Source organism: Hetaerina americana, unplaced genomic scaffold (genome assembly GCF_022747635.1).
Source record: "Hetaerina americana unplaced genomic scaffold, ioHetAmer1.1.p SCAF_24, whole genome shotgun sequence".
NCBI lineage: Eukaryota > Metazoa > Arthropoda > Insecta > Odonata > Calopterygidae > Hetaerina > Hetaerina americana.
The window spans coordinates 360,286-383,378 of NW_027286808.1; the positions used below are offsets into that span (position 1 = coordinate 360,286).

The window sequence follows — 23,093 nt, forward strand, 5'->3', positions numbered from 1 at the left end:
AATTGAAAAGATTAACTGTCAGAGGACATTGAAACACCCAGTATAACATGTAAAATTACATTTTAGATATATTTAACATCACAACATATTGTACTCTGTATATAGATTACCTTTTTCCTCTCCCCTCGCGGGCTGGCAGTAATGTTCAAAGTAAGGTTTGGGCCTGTATTCATATCACTGGCTTTGCTGCTGGAACTACCATTGCGGTGTCTATGTGGATGGTGGTGAGCTTTACGTACTCTGGTACATAAAGGGGGATTGGAGGTCTCAGGAATGACTGCTGTGGCAGTTGCTTTCATGCCTCCAGATGTTTTCTCCTTTACCACAGACTGTGGCTTCGAGGAACCATTTAATTCAGTGTACAAAGATGCCTTTGGTATTCCCTAAGTAATTTTATTAAAAAAATTATAAATAACATTAATAAAATACTATTTTCTAATACACATTCACATGGATTTACATGGTAATGAAATTTTATTTGTATTATAAATATTCATAGATGAAATCATATAATACTATCTTAAACTACAAAAATGTCTTTGCTGTTAAATATTAAAGAAACTTTATCCAAGTATCCAAAAAAAATTCAATTATGCTTTCATTCAAAGGGTGCCAAACTATGGCAAAATATGATGAGAACCTTAGTGGTAACTCAGTTATGAATAACATTATTACTGCATTATCTAAAATTATATGGAAAACTGCATAGCCCAAAGTTACACTTCTGTAAAAACAAGGTTTAATCAAAAAGAGTGAAAAAAAATTAGTTGAAGCAAAATAATTCGGTATTCCAAAAAGGTATCCACCGATATGTTAAATGACAGGATATTTCATTGATGGATGTATCCTTACTAAAGCCAATTTAAGTTTTCTGTGCCATCCCATAGGTATTTTTATAAAATTTTTTACAACAATGATAGATTTTTACAACAAATATCAGCCCTGAAACATAAAATTTTGGAGTGCTAAAAACATCTGGAATGCAAGAAAAAACATTGGCATTGTTGGCATCGCTACAAGGTATATTCAAAAACTGAGGACCATTTCTGTATATTTTAAGTGTTAGTGGGTCAGAGCAAATTTTTATGCATGTAGCTCCATCTGTTGATTTTTTCCGAAGCCACTGAATTAATTGTTCTGATTCAGGAGTTGTTTGCTTGAAAAAGAAAAGGAATTGATGGAGAGACTGTGATAGGATCACAAATTTTTGACTTCGCACATTTTGATAGCGTAAAAATCATTTGCATTGTCTGGGATTCAAACCTGGATCCCTCAATGTCTAAGCTGCCAAGGCATCCTGTTAAACTCTGAAATTTTGGAGGCTTTAATGAAACAAGATGTTGTGACGAAATACTATACATACAATGTCACAGGCATTCTTAGTCATGCACAACTCACAGTTCACGAGTTTAAAGCCAACTTTAAACACATTAGTGTTTTACCTTTGACATATTCCAAGTAACTGTGGGAGATGCCGCAACAGTAACTTTTAATGGACTCATCCTCTAAGATGCATTTCAACGCAACAATTAATTACAAGGGATTGGGGACCAAATCCCACGCAAGGTGAATGATTTTTCACTCTGAAATTATTGCATTTAAATGCATCATAGTGGATGGCTCTTGTTAAAGTTACCATTGTAGCATCTCCTGTAGTTTCTTGTAAGTTTGATAGTTTCTCAAGTACTTTAGATAGGGCTTTAAATTTATTCTATATCGTATACCATCACATAGGACACAATTTTGGAATTTTCACGATGAAGACGTCAATTTTTTTAACATCAATATCGTTGAATATTTAGACAATTTAAAGATGAAAGATTTTGATTGGATAACTTATTAAATGCATTTTACTACACTATTACAATTATTACAACTATTATTACTAAATTTTTTATTACAAATTTTACTATCATATCTTAATCACCTATGGAAGAAAAGTATCACCCAACTAGGCTTAGAGCCAAATAGTCAGTAAAAGTTAGTTCATGAGCTTATTGAATATTCTAGTAAAAACCAAATTGGTAATTGATATTTTTCTCCCTAATCTTTTCATGGAACAAGATAAATTCAAGCATTATTTCAAAAGGAGGAACCACAGTTCATCGTGAAAGAATTTACCACATTTACTGTATGGGCACTTACCGAAACATTCCATTTCTGTGGCGACTCAGGACTTGTTGTATGTTTTTCAGGTGAGGTTGGAGAAGAATGATTACTACTTGCAACTGGAAAAGGAGTTCTGTTTCTGCTTAGTCTCTCCTGCGCTTTCAATAGTGGGCGGACTATTCGTTTTCGGTACGGTTTGTGCAGGTGAGTCTGCTTTTCTCTTCTATGAAAAAGTAATTTTAAGTGAAACGCATTAACATAAAATATAGAATCTAACACCCATGATGAACCTCTTAATTCTATTCACAAGTAAATTATGAAAATTTATAATGAGATTATCTACACTCCTAACTCAGTAAAAAATTTTAATCAAACAAAAACGAAATACATGAAACAGCTTAAGGGGTATTGGAGCACGAATATTCCCCATATTGGCAGTCACGCCTAGGCATAAGAATAAATAGAGACATTCATTTTTAATTATGAATGAAAGTTTAGTAATATACATTATAATTAGGATAATTCAATTATATCCATTAGACATTATGATAATTCTAACTTCATGAAATTGTGTAAAACTATTGAATTTAATTCAAAACAAAAATATAACATCAACTGGCAAATCAAAATTTTCTGGGTACTTTATGTACTGGTTATTCCTAATTAATTCCAAAAATTCAAAAATCATTAGTCAACATAAAAATGTGGTAAATACTGAAATATATATTAATTTAAGTGTATTGACAAGCGGGTAACAAAGATCATCTAGAAAATCTATATTTTTCAAAAATTACACAGGAATCGAATGCAGTGACAAAATACACACACTTACTAACTAAGTTTCTTTAGACTCTTTTTAACTTATTATTAGGCTGGGACCAAACTGTTTTCATTTTACTTTAATTAAGTTGTTCCACTTTCAGGTCTTGGTACAACAATGAATAATGAAGACTACATAACAAATGAGGAAATACAAAGAAAACACCACCTAAATTAAATTTTCTTTTCATAAACGTACTTGAGAACCTCCCTTTCCCTTTGCTCTAACTGCAAAAGCACTGCACTTAGTTCCATGTACAGGTCATTTGCTCTCTCCAGTTTCCTTTCATAGTGCTCTCTGATATCCTGGGCATGCTTCAGCTCTTCTTTCCTTTTGTTAATCAAGTCTTCCTCAAATTTTGGAACATGACTACCCTCACAGTTCATTTTCTGCATATGCTGCCGTATTTCTTCTTTCCAAGTGGCCTGTGCAGTCAAACAAATTAAAACATTCAGACAAGGAAAATAAAAAAAATTAAGAATGCATACATAAAAATTATTTTGCTAATGACCTGTCTAAATTGCACCAAACTTTCACATTCTTCAGAAAGTTTTTCTATTACTATGAACAATTACAAGGATATACATTTTGCAAATGACCTTGCAAATCACCTCCCCTACACTACTACTACTACACCCACCCCCAAAGATATAAAAAGGAATTTCTGTTCCTGTATTTATTAGAGTTGTTCTCACCTGTGTACGGAAGTAGTCCTCAGGTGCTGTTCCCAATACCTCAACAGCAGCAATATCTAAATGCATGAGGATGTGCTTAAATGATGGGCGATTACGAGGCTTTGCACTCCAACATTGCTTGACAAGTAATCTAAAACCTTCAGGGCAAGTTGTTGGAATTGGAAGGTGCAGTGAATTACTACCAACACCCCAAATGATAGCAGATGAATCAACATCACGATATGGTGTTTCACAAGTTAGTAACTCCCAAAGAACCACTCCGTATGACCTTTAAAAGCAGAGATTGGCAGTCAATGTAGATCAGATGGGTGTAGCTATACGATATGGAATTAGATACATGGTCACTCACAATTAACACAATGTTGGTTTTGTCATTTGGATTTATTCACAGTTCTAATAAGTGAAGGTCATGGCTTTTTGTAAAATAAAACAAACATTTTTGAAATCATTTACAAATCAGCACCACACCTAAAGTAATTTAGTGTTACTTACCATATATCCACTTTTTCAGAGCAGGGCTCATTCCTGATTATTTCAGGGGCCATCCATGCCACAGTTCCGGCAAAACTCATCTTTGTACTGATCTCATTCCATTCTCGGCTGGTTCCAAAATCACTTATCTTAATTATTTCACCATTTCCAATCAGCACACTGCAATTATGAAGCATTTGGTTCAAGTATGGTTTCCAGAAAATTTCTTCCTAAAAAAATGTGCACTATATACATAAGAATATGATACTTGATGATTTACATGTATTGGCAAGCTAAATGATGATTTTATGAAAATGACAATTCAAAAATAATTTAAAGATGCAAAAGTGATGCACAGAATACAGTATGCCTATCTGGTTGGCAGTAGTCGAGCAAATAAATAAACGGAATAGTAAATTGCCAAACAAATATATTTAAAGTTTTAATTCTTGTTTTCATGTTCTATTCAAATAAATGTTTGTTACGTTAATGCAGGTAGTTAATGGGAGATATTCCACATAGAATTAAGGCCATTCCAGAAATACCATGAATATGAACATGAACAATTGAACTATCCCCTGTGCATGTTTTTACTTGTTCCTTACTCACTGTACTATGCATATTAACTTCCTTTCAGAGGCTCTAAAGTAAAATCTCATAAAATGTATCACAACTCTGGAAAGACATAACAGCTCTCTCTAATAGTTTCATTATCCTGAATAACATTATAGGCAGGCCAAACTTTACTAGGCATGATTTTACTAACAGTTCTCTTCCAAGACCTCCACCTCCTTATAAAAACCCCATACTTCGCCAAGCCAAGAAATATCATGGGCAGGCGATCACCTCGCCTCCAACCCAACTCATCTTCATCTTTCAGGAAGGATGATACAGTAAAAACCTCAGCAAATTACATAAATAAGATGTAGTGAACCAGAAGGCTGTAGCCATTGAGTAAATCTGTTCGTGATAAATAATGGCTATGGAACAGGCACTCACTTGGGGCTCTTGAGATCACGATGTATAATCTTGTGTGAGTGAAGATAGTTCATGCCAGATGCAATCTGCTTCGACCAATTCACCATTCGATGAGGAGGAATGGCCTGCCCGTCCTTCAACAAATTATACAAGGGGCCATAAGGACAATACTCCATAATTATGCAGTAGCAAGGAGCTTGCGTGCAGACACCTCTGGAAAGAAAAACAGAATGGCCATTAATATTAAAATAGCTTAATATTAAATAAGTAGTGCAATGCTACAAGATCATGACCTATTTTTTAATGAAATTGTTGCTACTGCTTCAACTCACTTAAATTGCACAATATTAGGATGATTTAGCTTCCTCAAGTGCCTGATATCAGTTTCTTTTTGTTCTCGTACTTTTTTGACAGCAACCACCACATTGTTCAATTTCCCACTAAAGACAGCACCTTGAGCTCCAGAACCTAGCCACTGCAGGTCACTGATAGTTTCAAATGGAATTTCCCAGTCATCTGAAAAGTTATTAACTGTTTTATAAACTGAAAATCGAGGAGAGAAAAAATAAGGATGAATGAGTCATTTAAGGGTCATTATTTTGTCAAATAAACCATAAAATTATATCAGAAAAAAAACAAAAACAAATTCCATGCCACAAGATTTCCGCATTATGGACCTTAGCAAGTCTCCACATGTATTTTATACAGGAAAATCTTTCATACAAAATAATTTCTCACAAATGTAAAAAGTAACAATGATTATCTATTGAAATTTCTCTCACCTTGTCCTTTAATTTCATTAGCTGCTGCCTTCCCAATGATGGTCCATACTGGCCTCAGACAGCCAAGAAGTCCATTTATCCATCCTCCTGACACTAGTCCAGATTTTGACTCATTGGAGGACACACCACTACCCCCCGTGGATGTTAAAGCAGTCACTCCTTGTGGGTTGGTGCTTGAAACATTTGGCTGCATGTAGTGAAAGGCTTGATGGTCATGGCCAGTAACTTGGTAAGGAGGTGGAGGGAATCTGGGTTGTTGTTGTGATTGCTGAAGACTAAGTTGCCCCAGTTCTTCTTGTATGCACAGCATACTGCAAATGAAAAAATAATTATGTACATCTACCATTGATATTCAAATTTAGGATGAAACAATTAAATAAATATTCACATGGAGGGTTAGCAGCTTTCATGAATGGCAGCATTCATAAGCAAACTTGTGTTCATTAGAGAAATTGTAAAGATTCACAATGGCAAGGGTGGCAAATGCATTCAAGATGCAAGGCCAAGAGGTCCAGTGAACTTCCACAGAGTAAAGGCACAGGTTCCATTGTATTTTGAATAGCATTTGGATCTGGGTTTAGTGGCTACACAGTGAGGCTCGAGGTAAATGGGAGCTAGTAATAGAAGAGTGACAGGATGTAGAATGAACGATTTGAGCTAAGTCAAGACCCTGTATATGGGGTAAATTTAAATGCAATACAGCGTAGTTTCGAATTTTTGTATCAACTAAGACGTTTAGGCCCTTATTATGGATGGGCGACCGAAATTTCTTGACTCGCAAAAATCGAGTTGATAATGTATGCCGACAGGAGGCTGGCGAGGTTGATTATTGAGCCATCTTCGGGTGCATTTTAGCATTTACCCAGGAAAATTCAGCCGTGACCGTAGAATTTATAGACTCTCACACGCCATTGGCCGCAGGACGCACAATCATGGCAGTAACAAGCCTCCTGGCGAATCGTTAATTAGTGCAAGATCATTGTAAAGGGTATACTCTCACTCGCTTACATCACAACGCGGGCGTGAAAGAAATCATGAAAATTAACGACGCTTAAATGTGGCCAAACGTAACACATTAATCGAACTTGTTGCCTCTAAAAAAAATATAATGATCATTATGTCCAAGCTGAAACTTTTAAAGCTGATAATTATAACAGATTAAACGTAAGAAAATTCCGACGATCGCGGGACTAACTTCGCCAATAGATCAAAATCATAAAATGCTAAGAGACAGCCGATCGAGCCATTGCCAAAGATAAATAATGTAAATGCATTTCATAAAACTAATACAACTAAAACGTAATGATGCCACCTCAGTCAGTCATAATTCTGGTTAGCGCGAACTCTTTAAAATTGAAAAATCTATTTCATTCTTTTCGGAAAGCAGAAAAGGTTTAGAGTTTACAAAGGAATCAATGGAAAAACCCATTTTATAAGCTGTTTTAATTGGTGAGATTTATATTTGATTTTATGCACATTTATTAATTTCTTTTAAAACCATGGAAGACATCACAGAAATTGGAATTCTTACGTTGAAATCCCTGTCTATTTTACACCTACCCCGAAACTAACAGCAGGTATGCACCGAATCGATCGGTGGGGTTAACGAATAGCATATCTAACCACATCGCTATTGACCTCACCTAGAAAGTCTACGCCTTCATAAAAATATCGCTTCGAGTGCCTATTACGTAGCTAGGTAAGAATGATGCACGGGTGCTTTGGGTGAAACAGTGGTCGGTTTCATCTCGAAGGGTACCTGAAAACAGGAGTTAACGCCATTCAAAGAAAAGCCGTTGAGAGATTCAATAACATTATCACACATTGAGGACGTTCGCGTCAGACTTTAAAAAACGTTATCACACGACTGAGTTCAAGCTAATAATCGAACGAATTCACTTTGTGCATCGGCGAAATGCATCTCATATCTAAGCGTTAAACCCATTTCTCACAGAAAACTTGACGCGTTAAATACACTTTAATTAGTGAATGTCAGATGAAAACAAAGCCAACACAAAATGCAGCAACACATCACTCACTTAGTTTGAGAAAACCCAGAATCGAGATTTTTTGGTTTCTCTAAAGTCCCTTCGCGAAGTATTCTCATGTTTGCTTCAATATCCTTCCAAAAACTCCAAATTGAAAACTTCATCCAGGAAATTGAATCCGTTTTGGAAACCCAACAGCTAACACACAACGATCATCACTCTCCTCTCTCTTCCTCGCTCTCTGCTTTCGACTGATACGGTACCAGTGTCACGAGGCCAATCGCAGTGCTGGGCGGTGGGAGCTATTTCTCAAGCCTCTCGTCGGAGTCGAAGATCCGGGAGGGGAATGGGGGAGTACCTGGGTCTCAAAGTCCATTTCGCGCGAGATAATATCTACCCATTCCCCTTTCTTTCCCCAACGCACTCAAATCCCTCACAACAAATGACAAGCGGAATTGCCACCTGCTGGGATACGAAGGCAAAGGCGAGATTTTCTCGGACTAGGGATAATGGGGCAGGGTTAATGAGGCAGGCTTGACCGGAATAGACCAGCTCGCCGTCGAGACGCCAGATGAAGGGGCAATATTTTTACGGGAGGAACCAGTCGGTGAATAGCTTTGGGAACAATAAAGATTTCTACATTAATACATTACCTGCAAGCCTTCGCCAGTGTGTGTGGCAAGGGGTGTTCGATCATTCTACTTCTATACACATCTATACCTACAACCCGGGAGCTCACAGTCTCCTTGGAGGGGGGGCAGGTTGCGGGGCATTAAGTAGATGTAGGAGCTACTGCAAGGCCATTTAGAAGGAATTTATGCAACATCTACATAGTACCCCGCAAGCCGCCGGAGGCCATGTGGTGGGAGATGTTAGGTCACCACCCGTATAAGAGGATAAAACCGCATGCAAAACCCAAATATTCATGCCTCTCTAGGCCCACAAAGTCATATAAAGTCAGTCATATTCAAGCAAAAGCCCTTTATAAATTATAGACATTAATACATATACTATTAACTAACATAAACATGCACCTACGAAGATACACAATGTCTAAGCAACGTTTAATCTTGTCCTGCCTTGTTAATAAAATGTCTATAATATTAATATAGTGACTTTGGTTTCTTACTATTATGATTCCTGATGCAGTATTTGCGACGCATTATTGTATAGGGATATTGGTAGCCTGTCTATTAGATATGCCTTGGCTAATGACCTTCAAGCTAATCAGGAATGGTGCATGGTACGGCATTTAGAATTAAATCTAAACAAATGTTTTGTTTTGAACTGCTGGAAACAAATTGATCTCCCCCAAACTGCTTACGGAATTAAAAATACATCTACATAATGCCCCGCAAGACCATGTGGTGGGAAGTGTTAGGTCACCACCCGTAAAAAAATATAACCGCATGCTAAACCAACATATTCATGCAAACCCATACCCACAGAGGCGCACACATTCATGCGAAAACCCTTCTCAACCCACACGCATGCAAACATGCACGCCATCAGCCAAAACACACACATGCACACACAAATCTGGCAAAAATCCATTCAACAACGCGGAAACTAGAATTGAAAAGCAAGGGGAAACTCCACTATCACATGGACATGCAACCTACAGCCTCCGCCCCCAAAGACACCGACAGGGAACGCGACAAATTGCAGCAATAATGGCGAACTAACGAATGTAGACTCTATAAGATATCTAGGCATCATTCTTACCCATGATCTCTCAGAGAGTAAAAAACATTAAACAGATATGTGGAGAAGCTAACCGAAAATTATGATTCGTCCAGAATGTATCCGGAAAACGCGATGAGGAATTGAAAAAGCGATGTTATTTCTCGCTTGCTAGGCTTCACCTCGTACAGTATGCATACAGTATCTGGGACCCTTGTGAGACAGGTTTAATAAAAGAGTAAGATCGCGTATATTGTAGGTCAACAAGATTTGTGAAATGAGTTTATGACACAGACAGCAGTGCGACAAAATGTTTGAAAGTGTTAGGGTGGAATCCACTTGAAAAATTAAGATTAATTTTTAGGTTCAATCTCTCAGGTAAATTTAGGCCGAGCAATTTTCCAAAGACGTTTAGCACACTTAAAAAAAACCCATATTAATATGGAAGATATGATCATTCATTCAAGATTAGAGAGATAGGATAGATTTAGTATGCCAATGACTTAGATTTTTAGCAAGGCTCAGAACACGCGGGTTTAACAATGACACAATGGGAATTACTATGGCCCCACACTATTTAGGTAGATTAAACCACAAACAAAAGATGAAGGAGATAGACTCCAGTACAGATAGATACAAATATTCGTTCTTTCCTTGGACGATTAGGAATCATAATTTTTAAAAATCAAAGTCAAAATAGAAATAGTCAATACAATGCATTTACAAGCGAGGGCAAGATTAAACCTTGCGTAGACAACACATATATTTGTCAGTACATGCGCATGTTAGTTGCTAGAATATGTATTTACATGAAAGTTAAAATGGGTTTTGCATGTACGTCTGTGGTGTGAATTGACATGCATTTGTTAGTTTGGCATGTGGTTTTATGAAAAGTAAGAGGGGGAAATTCTACTACCACATAGACAGACAATATTCAATGATATTCTCAGATACCATTCAATATTTCGACATATTTAAGATGCCATTATTCTAGCAAACGATAAGGGATCAGAGTAATTGTAATCGACTGCTCTAGAAGGTAAATTATTTTTCTATTAAGTTGCCAAGTATCTTTTTATTAACCTTAATTATAATAAACGATATTTTAAGGACAATTTTCCATCCAGGTTCTCCATGAATTCACACTTTGAGGGAGATTTCCCTCATCTCCAGCGGTGACCACCCGCCACCCAAACGCCTCCCTTCATAACTCCGTTAGTAGCATAGGTGTCTACCAAGTCTAAAATTTTATGCCTAGAACCAAAACACATTCTCCCTCACACCCCGTAGTAGACACTAACATCATACATAGATTTCGCCATTCCCAATACCCTTTTAGTAGTTCCAGATCATTTAAACATACTTATTGTCTCGCTGTATTCGTTTTTCCATCACTGCTCTATCATTTTCTCATCTCACTCTACATGTTTCTCTGAAATATACCGTTTTATTATTGTAACTTGAACATAGGCAATTAAATAATGCTATTTTCAACAAAAGGTATGCATCGGAAAGACGCGCAGTAAATTGTGAGGAAAGATAAAAATATGAATAGAATAACTAGAGACCTAACATTCTAATATTCCAAGTTGTTCAATACTATCGCTTCCGTTAAGAAGTGGAACGGAATACTTGGCACGTACAGATGTCGATAACTATTTACTTCAGCAGTAGCAAGCGAAGAATAAGTGCAGGATTACATAGATGATCCTACCTACATGAATTACTTTATGCATTACGAATGTAGTCGTAAAAAGCCTCTGAAGCGCACTTTCTTTGTGGATCTCTCTTTCAACTCCCTCATTAGGAAAGGATTGACAGAATGGTCCCCCATAGTGAAGCGGGTGGGAGTCTACCACTGGCATGAATTTTTCCTTTCTGTAACCTAGGAACCGCATGGATGCGATTTCCTCCCAAATAAACACTACGCGGGGTTTTATGCAACCAATAATCTGATTTGCGGAAAATGGCTCGAGAAAAGTGCAAGATGCGTGACGGGTATAGCGTAGGAATTAGGAGGATGGCCCATGGAGTCACGGGGAGTAAGACATAACCAGTCAGGAAGACAGGGAATCATTATCAAATGACATACATACGATTACAAAACCGTGCGAGACACGAGAGCTAGAATTAAATTTGAAGAAATGTTGTTCGATGAACTTTTGGAGGATGAGTATTGCACCCGAAAACATTTAGAGCATCCAGGATAACAATATAACAAACGTAGAAACGGTAAAATATTTGGATGTTACACTAAATAAGGTTACAAGTATTACTCGTCCCGTCTTACTCGTACTACGAGTAAATTAAATAGGTTTTTGTATGAATATACTATATACGCCACTATGGGTGTAGGTTTGCATAAATATGTTGGTTTAGTATATGGTTTTATTCTCTTGTACGGGTGGTGACTTAACACACCCCGCCACACGACCACTCGGTGGCTTGTAGGGTATTATGTAGATGTACTAAGGTAGATCAGATTATGTACATAAAATCAGGGAGATATAGCGTAGAACGGATAAATTTCAAATGTTTTTCCACGCAGGATTAGAGATCAAAATAGATATGATGAAGGCGCGAAGGGGATGATTAGTATCGGCAGTGTACATATTTTGTCGTTATCATGCATCTTAAATATACATATTTTTATGACATTTTTACCACACGATTTGAATATTGCCCTAACACTGAATGTTTTTGCAATGTAAGTAGCTTCTTACCTCGTCACTAACATTGCTCGAATACATGATCGAACTGATACCTGTGTAGCGATGTAATGATTCGGCATGTATGACTGGCGACCTAACACCCCCCGCCACACGCCCTTGTGGCGGCTTGCGCGGTATTCATCTACATATACAACCTTGATCAAAAAGTTCCCGGAATAACCACCGTGTGGCGCTCCCATCGTTCCGATTTGAGTTCTGTTTTTTTTGTTAAATTGGTACATCTGTTGTTGATATTCCCTTTAAATCTTAGTGTCATAACTTGACATTTGCAAAAGTTACGTAGCCAAGAGTACATCTATCTCTGTGTGTGTTGGCGATTTTTTACAATTGCAGAAATGGATTTAAATTTGCAACAACGAACTTGTATTAAATTTTGCGTAAAAAACGGATTTAGTGGCGCACGGACGTTGGAAATGTTGGAAAAGTGTTTCGGCAACGATTCTCTAAAAAAAACGGTCGTTTACCAGTGGCACGAGCGGTTCAGAAGTGGTCGTGAGTCAATCGAAGATGATGAACGCAGTGGCAGACCATCGACATCGAAAGTCGGTGAAAAAATTGATAAAGTAAAAGAAATGTTGGTCAATAACCGCAAATTAACCATCAGAGAAATAGCGGAGGACTTGAACATTGCCTATGGATCCGCCCAAGACATTGTGGTAAATGATTTGGGTTTCCGTCGTGTAGCAGCAAAGTTGGTTCCAAAAGACCTCAATTTCATGCAAAAAAGAGACCGTGTTGACGTCGCAAAAGACATGATTTGCGAGGCTGAATCCGATCCCACATTCATCAAAAGGATCATTACTGGAGACGAGACGTGGGTTTATGAGTACGACACGCAATCCAGACATCAGGCAAGTGAATGGCGTTCACCAAATGAGCCGAGACCAAAAAAACCACGTCGTTTTCAGTCAAAAAAGAAGGCAATGCTGACGGTTTTCATGGATTACAACGGTGTAGTGCATCATGAATTTTTGCCAGAAGGCCAGACAGTAAACAAAGAGTATTATTTGGGCGTTATGAGACGTTTGCGTGAAGCAATTCGCCGAAAGAGACCAGAAATGTGGGCAGAAAACTCGTGGATTTTGCACCATGATAACGCACCGTCGCACAGTGCTATCATTATTCGTAATTTTTTGACGAAAAATGCAACAAATACCATCCAACAGCCACCGAATTCACCTGATTTGGCTCCCTGTGACTTCTTTCTGTTCAATCGAGTTAAAAAACCATTACGGGGAACGCGTTTTAGCAGCCGAGAGGAAGTAATGGAAAAATCGCAGGAAGCACTGATGGACATACCGAAAACCGAATATAAAAAATGTTTCGAGGATTGGATCAAGCGCTGGCATAAGTGTGTTGCAGTCGATGGGGATTACTTTGAAGGGGACAATATAGATTTAGATGAATAAACTTGTATTTTTAATTTTCTGAATAAATTCCGGGAAATTTTTGATCAAGGTAGTATACCATGAAAATCACCAAAAAAGGTGAGCGGCAGGGGGTGAAAGCACCAGTTGGGATCGGGAAGGCATAAGGGAGAGGAAGGGTGTTCAAAGGGTTAGCAGAAGGGAATAATATGAAAGATAGACTACATCACAGACTTATTGTGAGCACTCGTTCTCCTTACCCAAGATACATATTCATAACCAAATTAGACGTATTCACTCCAACATTCTTGATTCCAGAAGCAACATTTGAAACTACACTCCAATCAATTATCGTATATAAGCACCCTTCAAACACACCGATGGCTTGAGGGGTATCATGTAAATGTAGATGGTCATGTAAGTATGTTTTGCATATGTCTATGCGTAATATATCTGATTCTGCACAATACGCCGCAAGTCGATGCAAGGGCACGGGGTAGGGTATTATTTACTTATATACATTAAAATGTATATTTATATATAAAGACTGCTGCCCTAACACTCGCCGCCTTTCTGCATCTTTGGGGTATTATATAGATACAGATTAATTATCCGATTAGAAATTAAACTCGAATTTTTTTTTGCCCGTTAATAATAGAATAGATAACAGAGAAGGAAGAAAGGGTGACGTAACAGCCGGACATAGAGCGGGATGAATAAGAGATGTAGAAGAGGAGCAGCGGGTTTAAAGGAGTTATAGGTCGAAGAAAGAAATAAATCAAAGGAAAAAATTAAAGCGCAAGGAAAGTGCGGGAGTTAGACAAATTACAAGTATGACAATGTTTCCTGAACTAGCAATCGAACTATGATTGTCCATTCTACCAGTATAGATTAAGGGTGGAAAAGTTCCAAACTTCAAAGCAAATACCAACATTTAATCGATTCGTTTACATCCGTGGAGTGTTATAAAGATATGCGTCTGTGAAAACAAAAGACCTTTTGCTTCGAAGTGGGAGCACGGATTGTGAAAAACGAGTGGTAAGGGAGAAAGTTGGCAAAACAAAATAATAAGAGAAGGAAAAATCTAGCAGACACGCCCGAGAGCACGTAGCAATTCCCGAGGTTGCGCAAGCGGCGGACACTACGCCGGGAGGGTAAGAAACTTGGGTTGTTAAAACACTTGAAATCCAAGGATGGGGTTTTAACTTAAGCTCCGTTAATTCATCATTTGTGAAAAAATGAAGTCAGTATATCTCCCTAAGGCGGCATTTTAAAAGTTTTACAGATATTATACGAAGTTTTCCTCTGAAATGGCGATACAAAGTGACGAATTGAACAAAGTTACCTTACGAAGTTACATCCTTACGCTATAAGGTTTAGTGATTTCGGTAGAAATCATAAGTTTACCCCAAGAGTTTAGTAAAACTAAGCATTTTATATAAGGGTTTTTATGAAATACTTGGTCAATAAGTGAACGCGTAGTGATTTACTAATTAGTAATATGGAGGTATTTTCATTTTTATGGCGCTACAGTAAGTAACGTAAGATACAGTAAATCAAAAGTAAAATCCCATTTCTGGACAACTTGGTACCCATCCCAAACGTGAGATCCGAACGGTTAGTGCTTGGACCAGGGCATACTGAAAAGAGACTACAATGTGTAACCTCTTGACCTATCCGGTAAGAAAAACTTGACTTCATTGAATAAATATTATACATTCCTGCGATCCAATTTCATTAAATAATTTTTACTGCATAAATTTGAGGTAGGCCACTCATTCGAGGATGTTAAAAACATAACAGGCCCCGACTTACTATGACAGATCGGATAGCGTTCGTAAAATCATGGAGATAAATAGAATAACGGATAGATTTAAAATTTCATTTTTTCCTCATACTGTTGAAATCAAAAAAAGATATGATCGTAGATACGAAGAGTATAATTATTAGTAATTGTCAGTGCATACATTTTGTCGATATACTTTATGCATTTTAAATAGATCTATTTTTCTAACATTGATCCCGCATGATTTGACCATATTCTGTAATTGAGTAAGCCATTTTTTTTAAATATTTTTACATGTAAGTTGCTTCCTTCGTGGGACTAACTTTGCTCGAGTGCACAATTGAACTGATATCTGTGTAGAGGTGTAATGATTGTGCATGCATAGCTGTTAACCTAACACGCCCCGCCGCACAACCTTGCGGCCGCTTTTGGGGTATGATGTAATATGTAGGTAAAACTGACAAAATTAAAATAAACCAGCTAGAACCTAGCGATTTAAGACACCAACGAAAGCCATTGGTAAGGAATTTATAAGTAGTTGTAGGAAGATAACATGCTAGTTTGATAGGCTGCCTCCAACCTATTCTGGGATTGATATCCTATGATGATGCGATGTTGAAACTTTCTCCTCGCCACTGAGCAAAAAACCAATTTAGGCCAAGGCCGCAAACGATCCACAATTGCCCATCGAGCGGGGAGAGAGGTCCATTGTTTTAGGCCGCCCATTATTGAATTTTTTTCTTTCTCCGTGCCTCAGAATTCTCACCATGATTCTGTTCCGGAAATCCAGATTCCTTAATGCTTGTCACTTCGATGCAATCGAGAAACGTTTTTCTCAAGTCACTTTTTTTCGTGTCCGAATAGACATTTTACACTAAATGTGCATTTCATACTAAAACTATAATACATGTTAAACTCATGAATTAAAAATAATAAAGACAGTTCACCACCTAATAATTAATTTATGGCTAAAATAATATTAAAAAGAGGATGAGTGACGTGCTTAATACTTTAAAGTGTAGGAAAAGTCCTGTTTCCAATTTCTATAAGTGTGGATGTTATATTTATTTTCAAAATAATACTAAAATATATTATCACATCCCGTAGGCACCTAATTTTACTAGAGTGAACTTTTATTAGAGTGAAATAATAACTAAACTCGTTCATTACTGTGCAAGTATGTGGTATGCGTCTCATACGTTTAATGAAATAAACGAATGCATGGATATGGCTCCCGCGTCGATTGGCACATTTTAAGGGAAAAATTCTCTAAGGACATTCCCTTCGTGTCGACGGTGAATTGTTATCAGTAGTCTACGCGGTTCGGATAGGTTTTAAAGACTTAGGGAGGTTACATACGAGTTGTTTCTGCAGATTATGAAGAGTAGGGGGCCTATAACACTTCCGACACGCACACGGCACATCGTATGCTTAAATTACTTCTTCCGAGTTCACGCCATATATAACTCTTTTCCTTACGAGGAAATAGAAATTCTCCAATCGAATTAAAAATTATAGATTAAGAAATTACGAAAGTTGATTTTTGTAAATACGGCAATTCCTTGCTGTCGCAATGCGCCCATTTGTCTCTAATCATCTCCCTTTTAACTTCCACACTTCCCTTCAATTTTCTCTAATTCATATACAGATATGTCTGCATGGATCATCCTATGATATACTCTCTTGGGGAGGCTTGCAGAAATTTTTTTGTTGATGAAACGTCATAGCAAACAATTCCTAAATTTACCGCGACATCAAACCGGTGCGCAAAGTACTTGGTTTGCGGTTGTGCAGTGTAATTCCTTCACAAGGCTAACTTTCGAATTGACGACTAGGCGATGCAACTAACAACGACAGAAAAAGGTCGATTAATTAAATGTACATCTACCACGTCGATAAGCAAAAATGGATAATCATTCTTCCTTATCGATGAGAAATTTTCCAACGGAACCGTTTTTGACCCAAATTTAAAATCCAAAAAGTTGTTCATTTACATCTACAAAATATTTATTTTTTAAATCAATGTTCGTCTTGAAAGATTATTTCCCTTCAATGCGATCCTTCTTTGATCGTTACCTGAATTACAGTATCCTTACTACGAACATTTACACCCTCCTTAATCATTTTCTATTAAATTTCTATAGAAGGGTACCGCTTAAAATAAAAAGCCCGATTTTCATAGAGGAAGTCAATCAATTTGCAAGCATCACAGTTTGCTCAAACTAATACTATCAACTCTGGCAAATACCTTATTGCAATAGATTTTCCCACCACTCCCAATGTTTCATTTTAACTTTTTCACCCATGATTAAGTTTAAATTATATGTGATTACGACGTGATATGTCAACTGACGGTCGTTTTTAGGGACTCAAATTTTAACTTTTTAGATTAGAGAAATGGAGTACATTTCCTTTTAAAATCGATGTTTTTCAAAAGATTAGTTGGCTGCTCGTCCTTAAAAGACAAATTCTGGGATTCATGAGTTCTAAACTCGGTAAGACAAGAATTAAATAACAATTATTTTTACGGGGCCCTTCCAGATGTGTCCGATAATGACATGCCTGCTATCGTACCACGATCCATAGGCGTCCTGGGGTCAAGTTAATATTCTGTTAATTAAAATACATACATGCATGCTCTGAATTTATACTCTTATCTGGAAAAATAGCAAATCGTAGCGACTTTTTAAATATTTCCTCGAAAATGTTCTATAATATCTACACAAATAGTTTCCGATGCTTTATCGAATTAATAATTTTCCTGGACTGAAGAGAGGGAACCTCGGACTGACATCGACTGCACGTGCAGTTTTTGTCCGCCCAAGAAAACTAGGTCGCGAGTTCGAGTCACGATTGGGCAGGGAGGTTTGCGCCTAAGGAACTGCTAACACCCGTCTTGAGCTGTTCGGTCTTTAACATATAGATGTTGAGACGTACACAACAAAATAATACCGGCACAAAAATAGATAAAACAATAACTTACAATAAGCAAAATTGCCATAACCTCATTTGAAATGCACGAGACAAAATAAGTCTCGGGATATTACATTTCTTGATGGAAGATCTGTAATAATGCCATAGCATTTATCTTTAGACTTATCTGAGAAAATCCCGGGATCGCAAAATGTTACCCACTCACTGCGGTTCGCACCATACTCATTTGACTTGATTTTGATTCTTTCCATTGTAAAATAACGGGACAACCGTTCAATATTAAGTCGTTAAGGACATTTATTAATTTCAAGTAAGCACTCCCATTGGAATACAACCATCCATTATTCACGACAAATCACTATATGGACATTATTAATCGTAATTATGCAGATTACGTTGATTGGCTGTTGATGAACATTGACGAAAGAGCAACAATGGCTATCGAATACCCGTCTACGTAATCTTATTCCCAATTGACCGAAATTCGAGGTTCTTTAAATATAATTATGCACACAAACATATCTAAGGTATTCACTCATTATCTCCTTAAATAGAAAATAATAGTCTTAAGCCTCCAAAAGTCTTGCCTTGCCGTGCTAATTCTCTCATCTCTGGCGCTAATTCTTTTCTATCTTACGCCCCTCATCCTTGGGAGTCCTCGGATATATTTCCTTCTACAGTCCCTCTTTAACGATAGTTAGACCCCACCTACATTAGTTAGGCCCAACCTAGAGTACTCTGCGGGTGCATGGGATCCTCACGAGGTAGGCTTAGTTTTGGAATTAGATTAAGTGCAACATAGAGCAACCAGGTTGGTGGGAAGTTCTTATGAACAAGGCAGCAGTGTCACGACACTATCGGAGGAACGAGAATGGGAGCAGCTAGTTGACCGTGGGTTTAAATACAGGCTAAATTTAGTGCGTAAATTTAAGGCAGGTTACTTATCTGAGGATATTAAAGACATATTACAGACCCCGACTTACTACGATAGATCAGATCACCAACGTAAAATCAGGAGGATAGATAGTAGAACGGATAGATTTAAAATGTTTTTTCCCTCGTACCATTAGAGATCAAAATAGACATTACAGCAATCGCCTTGGAGATAATTAGAATTGGCTGCTTATCTAATTCGTCTGCATCCTCCATTTTTTTTCCTGCATGTTAATTTTTTTATTTAATAAACCCATCTTTTAAACAGTTCTACTGTATTATTTAAACATACGTATCCTGACGTCGAATATTGTTGCATGTGCATCTAAGCACTTTCTTTCGTGTAATTAACATTTTTCGAGCGTATGATCAAACTAATATTTGTGTAGAGGTGACATGATTGGGATTAAACATGTACGGATGGTGACCTAATCCCCCCGCCACACACCCTTGCGGCGGCTTGCGGGGTTTTATGTAGATGTATTTCGAGAATCATATTCTTCACTGAGCTATTCTTCCAATAATTCAAGTCTCTTAAGAGTTAACCGTTTCACCCATACAGACGTTTCGACATACTGTTTCCGTGAAGTAACCGTAATTTATTTGAGCACAGTAGTTGTCTCTTTAACGTGAACTTCTTCTTAATTAGAGATCTTGAATGTCCATTGAACCGTTTACATCCAATGCTATGCTCCTCCCGAGTTCGACGAAAGACTCTACTTGCGCTAATTTATCTCCAGCACAATGTGAATGATGCGATGTTTTACGGCGTACCAACTGATGATAAGTTATCAGTGCCAGGTGGCCAACGCAATATATGCCCTCAGATTTTCTTCACTGGTCACTAAGATTTCAGCTGTCCTAGTGAGTTTCATGATATATCTAAAATATCTCATTCATAGCTTTCGAAGATTACTGTAAGCCAATGTATGTAAGTAATGTATTGCGTAATACATTCCGTGGACTGAACAATGCGTCTAATAAAACGTTGATATACCATCCGTAGGATTATTGGCATGAAATTCGAGCTCATTATTACTTCCTATAACAATAACACGTATCTATATATTTGATTCTGGGGCCATTTTCCGAGTGAATAAGAACCAAATAATCATGCGAAATATTGTGTCTTATGTAGTTGTCTTTAGGTAGCTCTGCCCGCGTATCATTTGCCTTATGCGAATACACAAGAGTGAGTATACCAAAATATGGGATACTGTCCACTCAACAAACGACCTGCATATTAAAAATAAGCTATATTTTTCCCCCGAGGAGTATTTGACGAAGTCACGCAAGTTGCATCACTTTTGGCAAAGGAAGAGTTTTAAAGACCGCCATCTCCTCTTTTTAACGGGGATTGTAGGACAGCACAAATATGGAAGAAAGCAAGTATTGCCTTACGAAATGCACAGCAATCCCAAAGCATAAGATGAATGTCAATAAATAATATTGATGACGATGACGACATTATACCAGCAAAAGGGCCAAACACTGAAGGTGAAGTCAAAATGTAGAATATGTTACTTTCTTATCCTGCTCTTTATTTTTAACCTCAAAGATATGTGGACGCCGATATAAATGAACAACCAACCAACAACAAGGCCAATAAATAAAGGGAAACCTCAGCTTTAAAAGGAATCCATTATACATATTCTTATTATCTCCTATAACGACAGAAAACGGAAATACGCGCCCGGATACCTATTTAATTCAGTCTCTCGAGCTAAACGCTCCCTTTGCAATACCTGATGGTAGGATATAACAAAATTTGCATAGATATACATACCTACCTAAACTGTCCGGAAACGAGGCGATGGTTCATTAATTAAAAAACTGAAAACAAGGGCAAAATTAACACGATCGGAATGTGTGTATTGTCATTCACGTTTGATACCTCATAGAGATTTTTCACGAAACAAAAGGAAATGTTCACGAATTAATGAAAACGGACGTTTTCGGTTTTTACAAATATATTTCACACATACCTGTATATTTCGAATATATTTCAGACTCATGGGTTCATATTTGGTGCTTTGACGAACGTATGCATGCTCCGCATCAATTGTCGAATGAACCATTGGATGGGAGGGACTATTTGAATGGATAAAACTGCGGAAATGATACGCGAGAAATCGATGGCCGATTGGTATTTTGATTCCAAAGGCCTTGTTTACACAAAAACGGCGAGTCTTAGTCACGTTTCATCATAAAGTTTTTCTTGTGACTTCAATAATAAATTATCCACCTATGTAAATCGAGAATTTCCATTTAATGGGGAAGGCGATAATGAGCAAGTCGTTTGGAAAATAAAAGAGCAGCATCCCATTTCGGTGTGGTTAGAAGTCGTCCAATTCACAACGAAGTGCCTTTAATAAACAGATATACATCCACATCTAGGAGGGGATTTTAGGAGGGGTTTTTAGGACGCCACCTCCTACGAATTTATGCATGCCCAATCGGGTGAATGAGAACATGTATATTGAAATGAAATTATTGGCTTTGTAATAGCACACACTTTTGGAATTACAAGTGCGTGAAATTCCACAAGTGTGTGGAATAAATAGCCAATAATTTCATTTCAATATGTTTTGTAAATTCGATACATTTACGCCGGAGACAACAAATTTTCTCAGGAGAGTACGTAGTTTGTATCTAAAATTTCAGGTAACAATCAAGTTCTTCGGTCATAGCTTTTTCAGAAAACAGAATTCTAAATTACAAATTAGGGGATATACGATTTTTAAAACTTTATACATTTTTTAATCGCAATGAGATGCACGAATAATTAAAATGCATTAGCTCAAAGTAACTTAATTAGACTTTAAAACATAAAAAACTGAGAAAGCAGGATTAAAAATATTGATACCACATCCACAGAATATAACTTTCACAATGATGATCGAAAAAAAAGTATTCATTAATTTACTTCTACCATGTGGCATATCAGTAAGAACAGAGAAAATTCAATAAAACAGGCGTCTAAAAAACCTTGAAAAAGATATTATGATGATAATTAAAGAGATTGAGAAGAGAAAAGAAGTTATGCTCGAGTACAAAGTGAAGTGACAAATATAATAACCCGCGAGTTTTCTGTAATTTCTGTACCTTTCCTAACGACGTCACAACCCCGGACAATCTGAATATCATGCGTTTAAATTGAACATGAGGTGTCATCTAATTGCACAAACAGGATAGGTAACACTATGAAATATCCACAGCTGTTGGAAAGAGCGAAAGAACCAATATCTACAATTCTTTTATAGAGCTTATCGAAAAATATACACAATTAGAATGCCAGGATGTTACCGGAATAATTCGGAAGGAGAATCCCTTCGGCATAACGACGTTCTGCTGACGTGTCCAAATTTTCCTCCAACTGCCTATCGATATTTGCGATTCACTAAAAGTATGGTCAGCACGGAGTCCGGAGGGGACAAACTCAAGAGGTAGGAAAATATAATGGCAATATATCCATAGTTTGTGATTACTGCGCAACATTCCCTCAACGTTAATATCCATATGACAAGCTGTACAATTGCCATATGAAAACACAAATTGAAGATTAAATGCTTTCATTATACTTGGGTTGGCCGGGTAGAGAGGTAACACCCTGGCCTGTCTACTTAAATGTGTTGCCTGAGGCATGGTTGGATTTGATAACACCCAAGTGTTAGGGTTATCTGACGTGTATAGCCTTATCAGGAACGCAAGGAAAACACACGGAAATCAGTAACAGAGAAAATATGCCATTGCAATGGAAGATGTTAGGTAACTTAGATTTTTTTATCATGATTTCAGCATAAATTGTAATTTGT

General features: G+C 37.3%; 1 protein-coding gene across 4 annotated transcripts in view; it reads right to left on the reverse strand.

The window, feature by feature from the left end:
• Positions 1-23,093, reverse strand: part of wnd (Mitogen-activated protein kinase kinase kinase 13 wallenda) — a 69,908-nt gene that overhangs the window by 10,196 nt on the left and 36,619 nt on the right. For 2 of the 4 annotated variants that reach the window (XM_071586687.1, XM_071586685.1), the window contains exons 4-11: positions 5,856-6,166; positions 5,406-5,616; positions 5,095-5,286; positions 4,117-4,275; positions 3,625-3,892; positions 3,128-3,354; positions 2,146-2,332; positions 111-383 (exon numbers count right to left, since the gene is read on the reverse strand). In XM_071586687.1, the coding sequence (XP_071442788.1) occupies positions 111-383; positions 2,146-2,332; positions 3,128-3,354; positions 3,625-3,892; positions 4,117-4,275; positions 5,095-5,286; positions 5,406-5,616; positions 5,856-6,166 (1,828 nt within the window). Of the gene's footprint in view, positions 1-110; positions 384-2,145; positions 2,333-3,127; positions 3,355-3,624; positions 3,893-4,116; positions 4,276-5,094; positions 5,287-5,405; positions 5,617-5,855; positions 6,167-7,894; positions 8,152-23,093 lie in introns of those variants that run through there. The other 2 variants (XM_071586688.1, XM_071586686.1) reach the window with 2 other exon arrangements.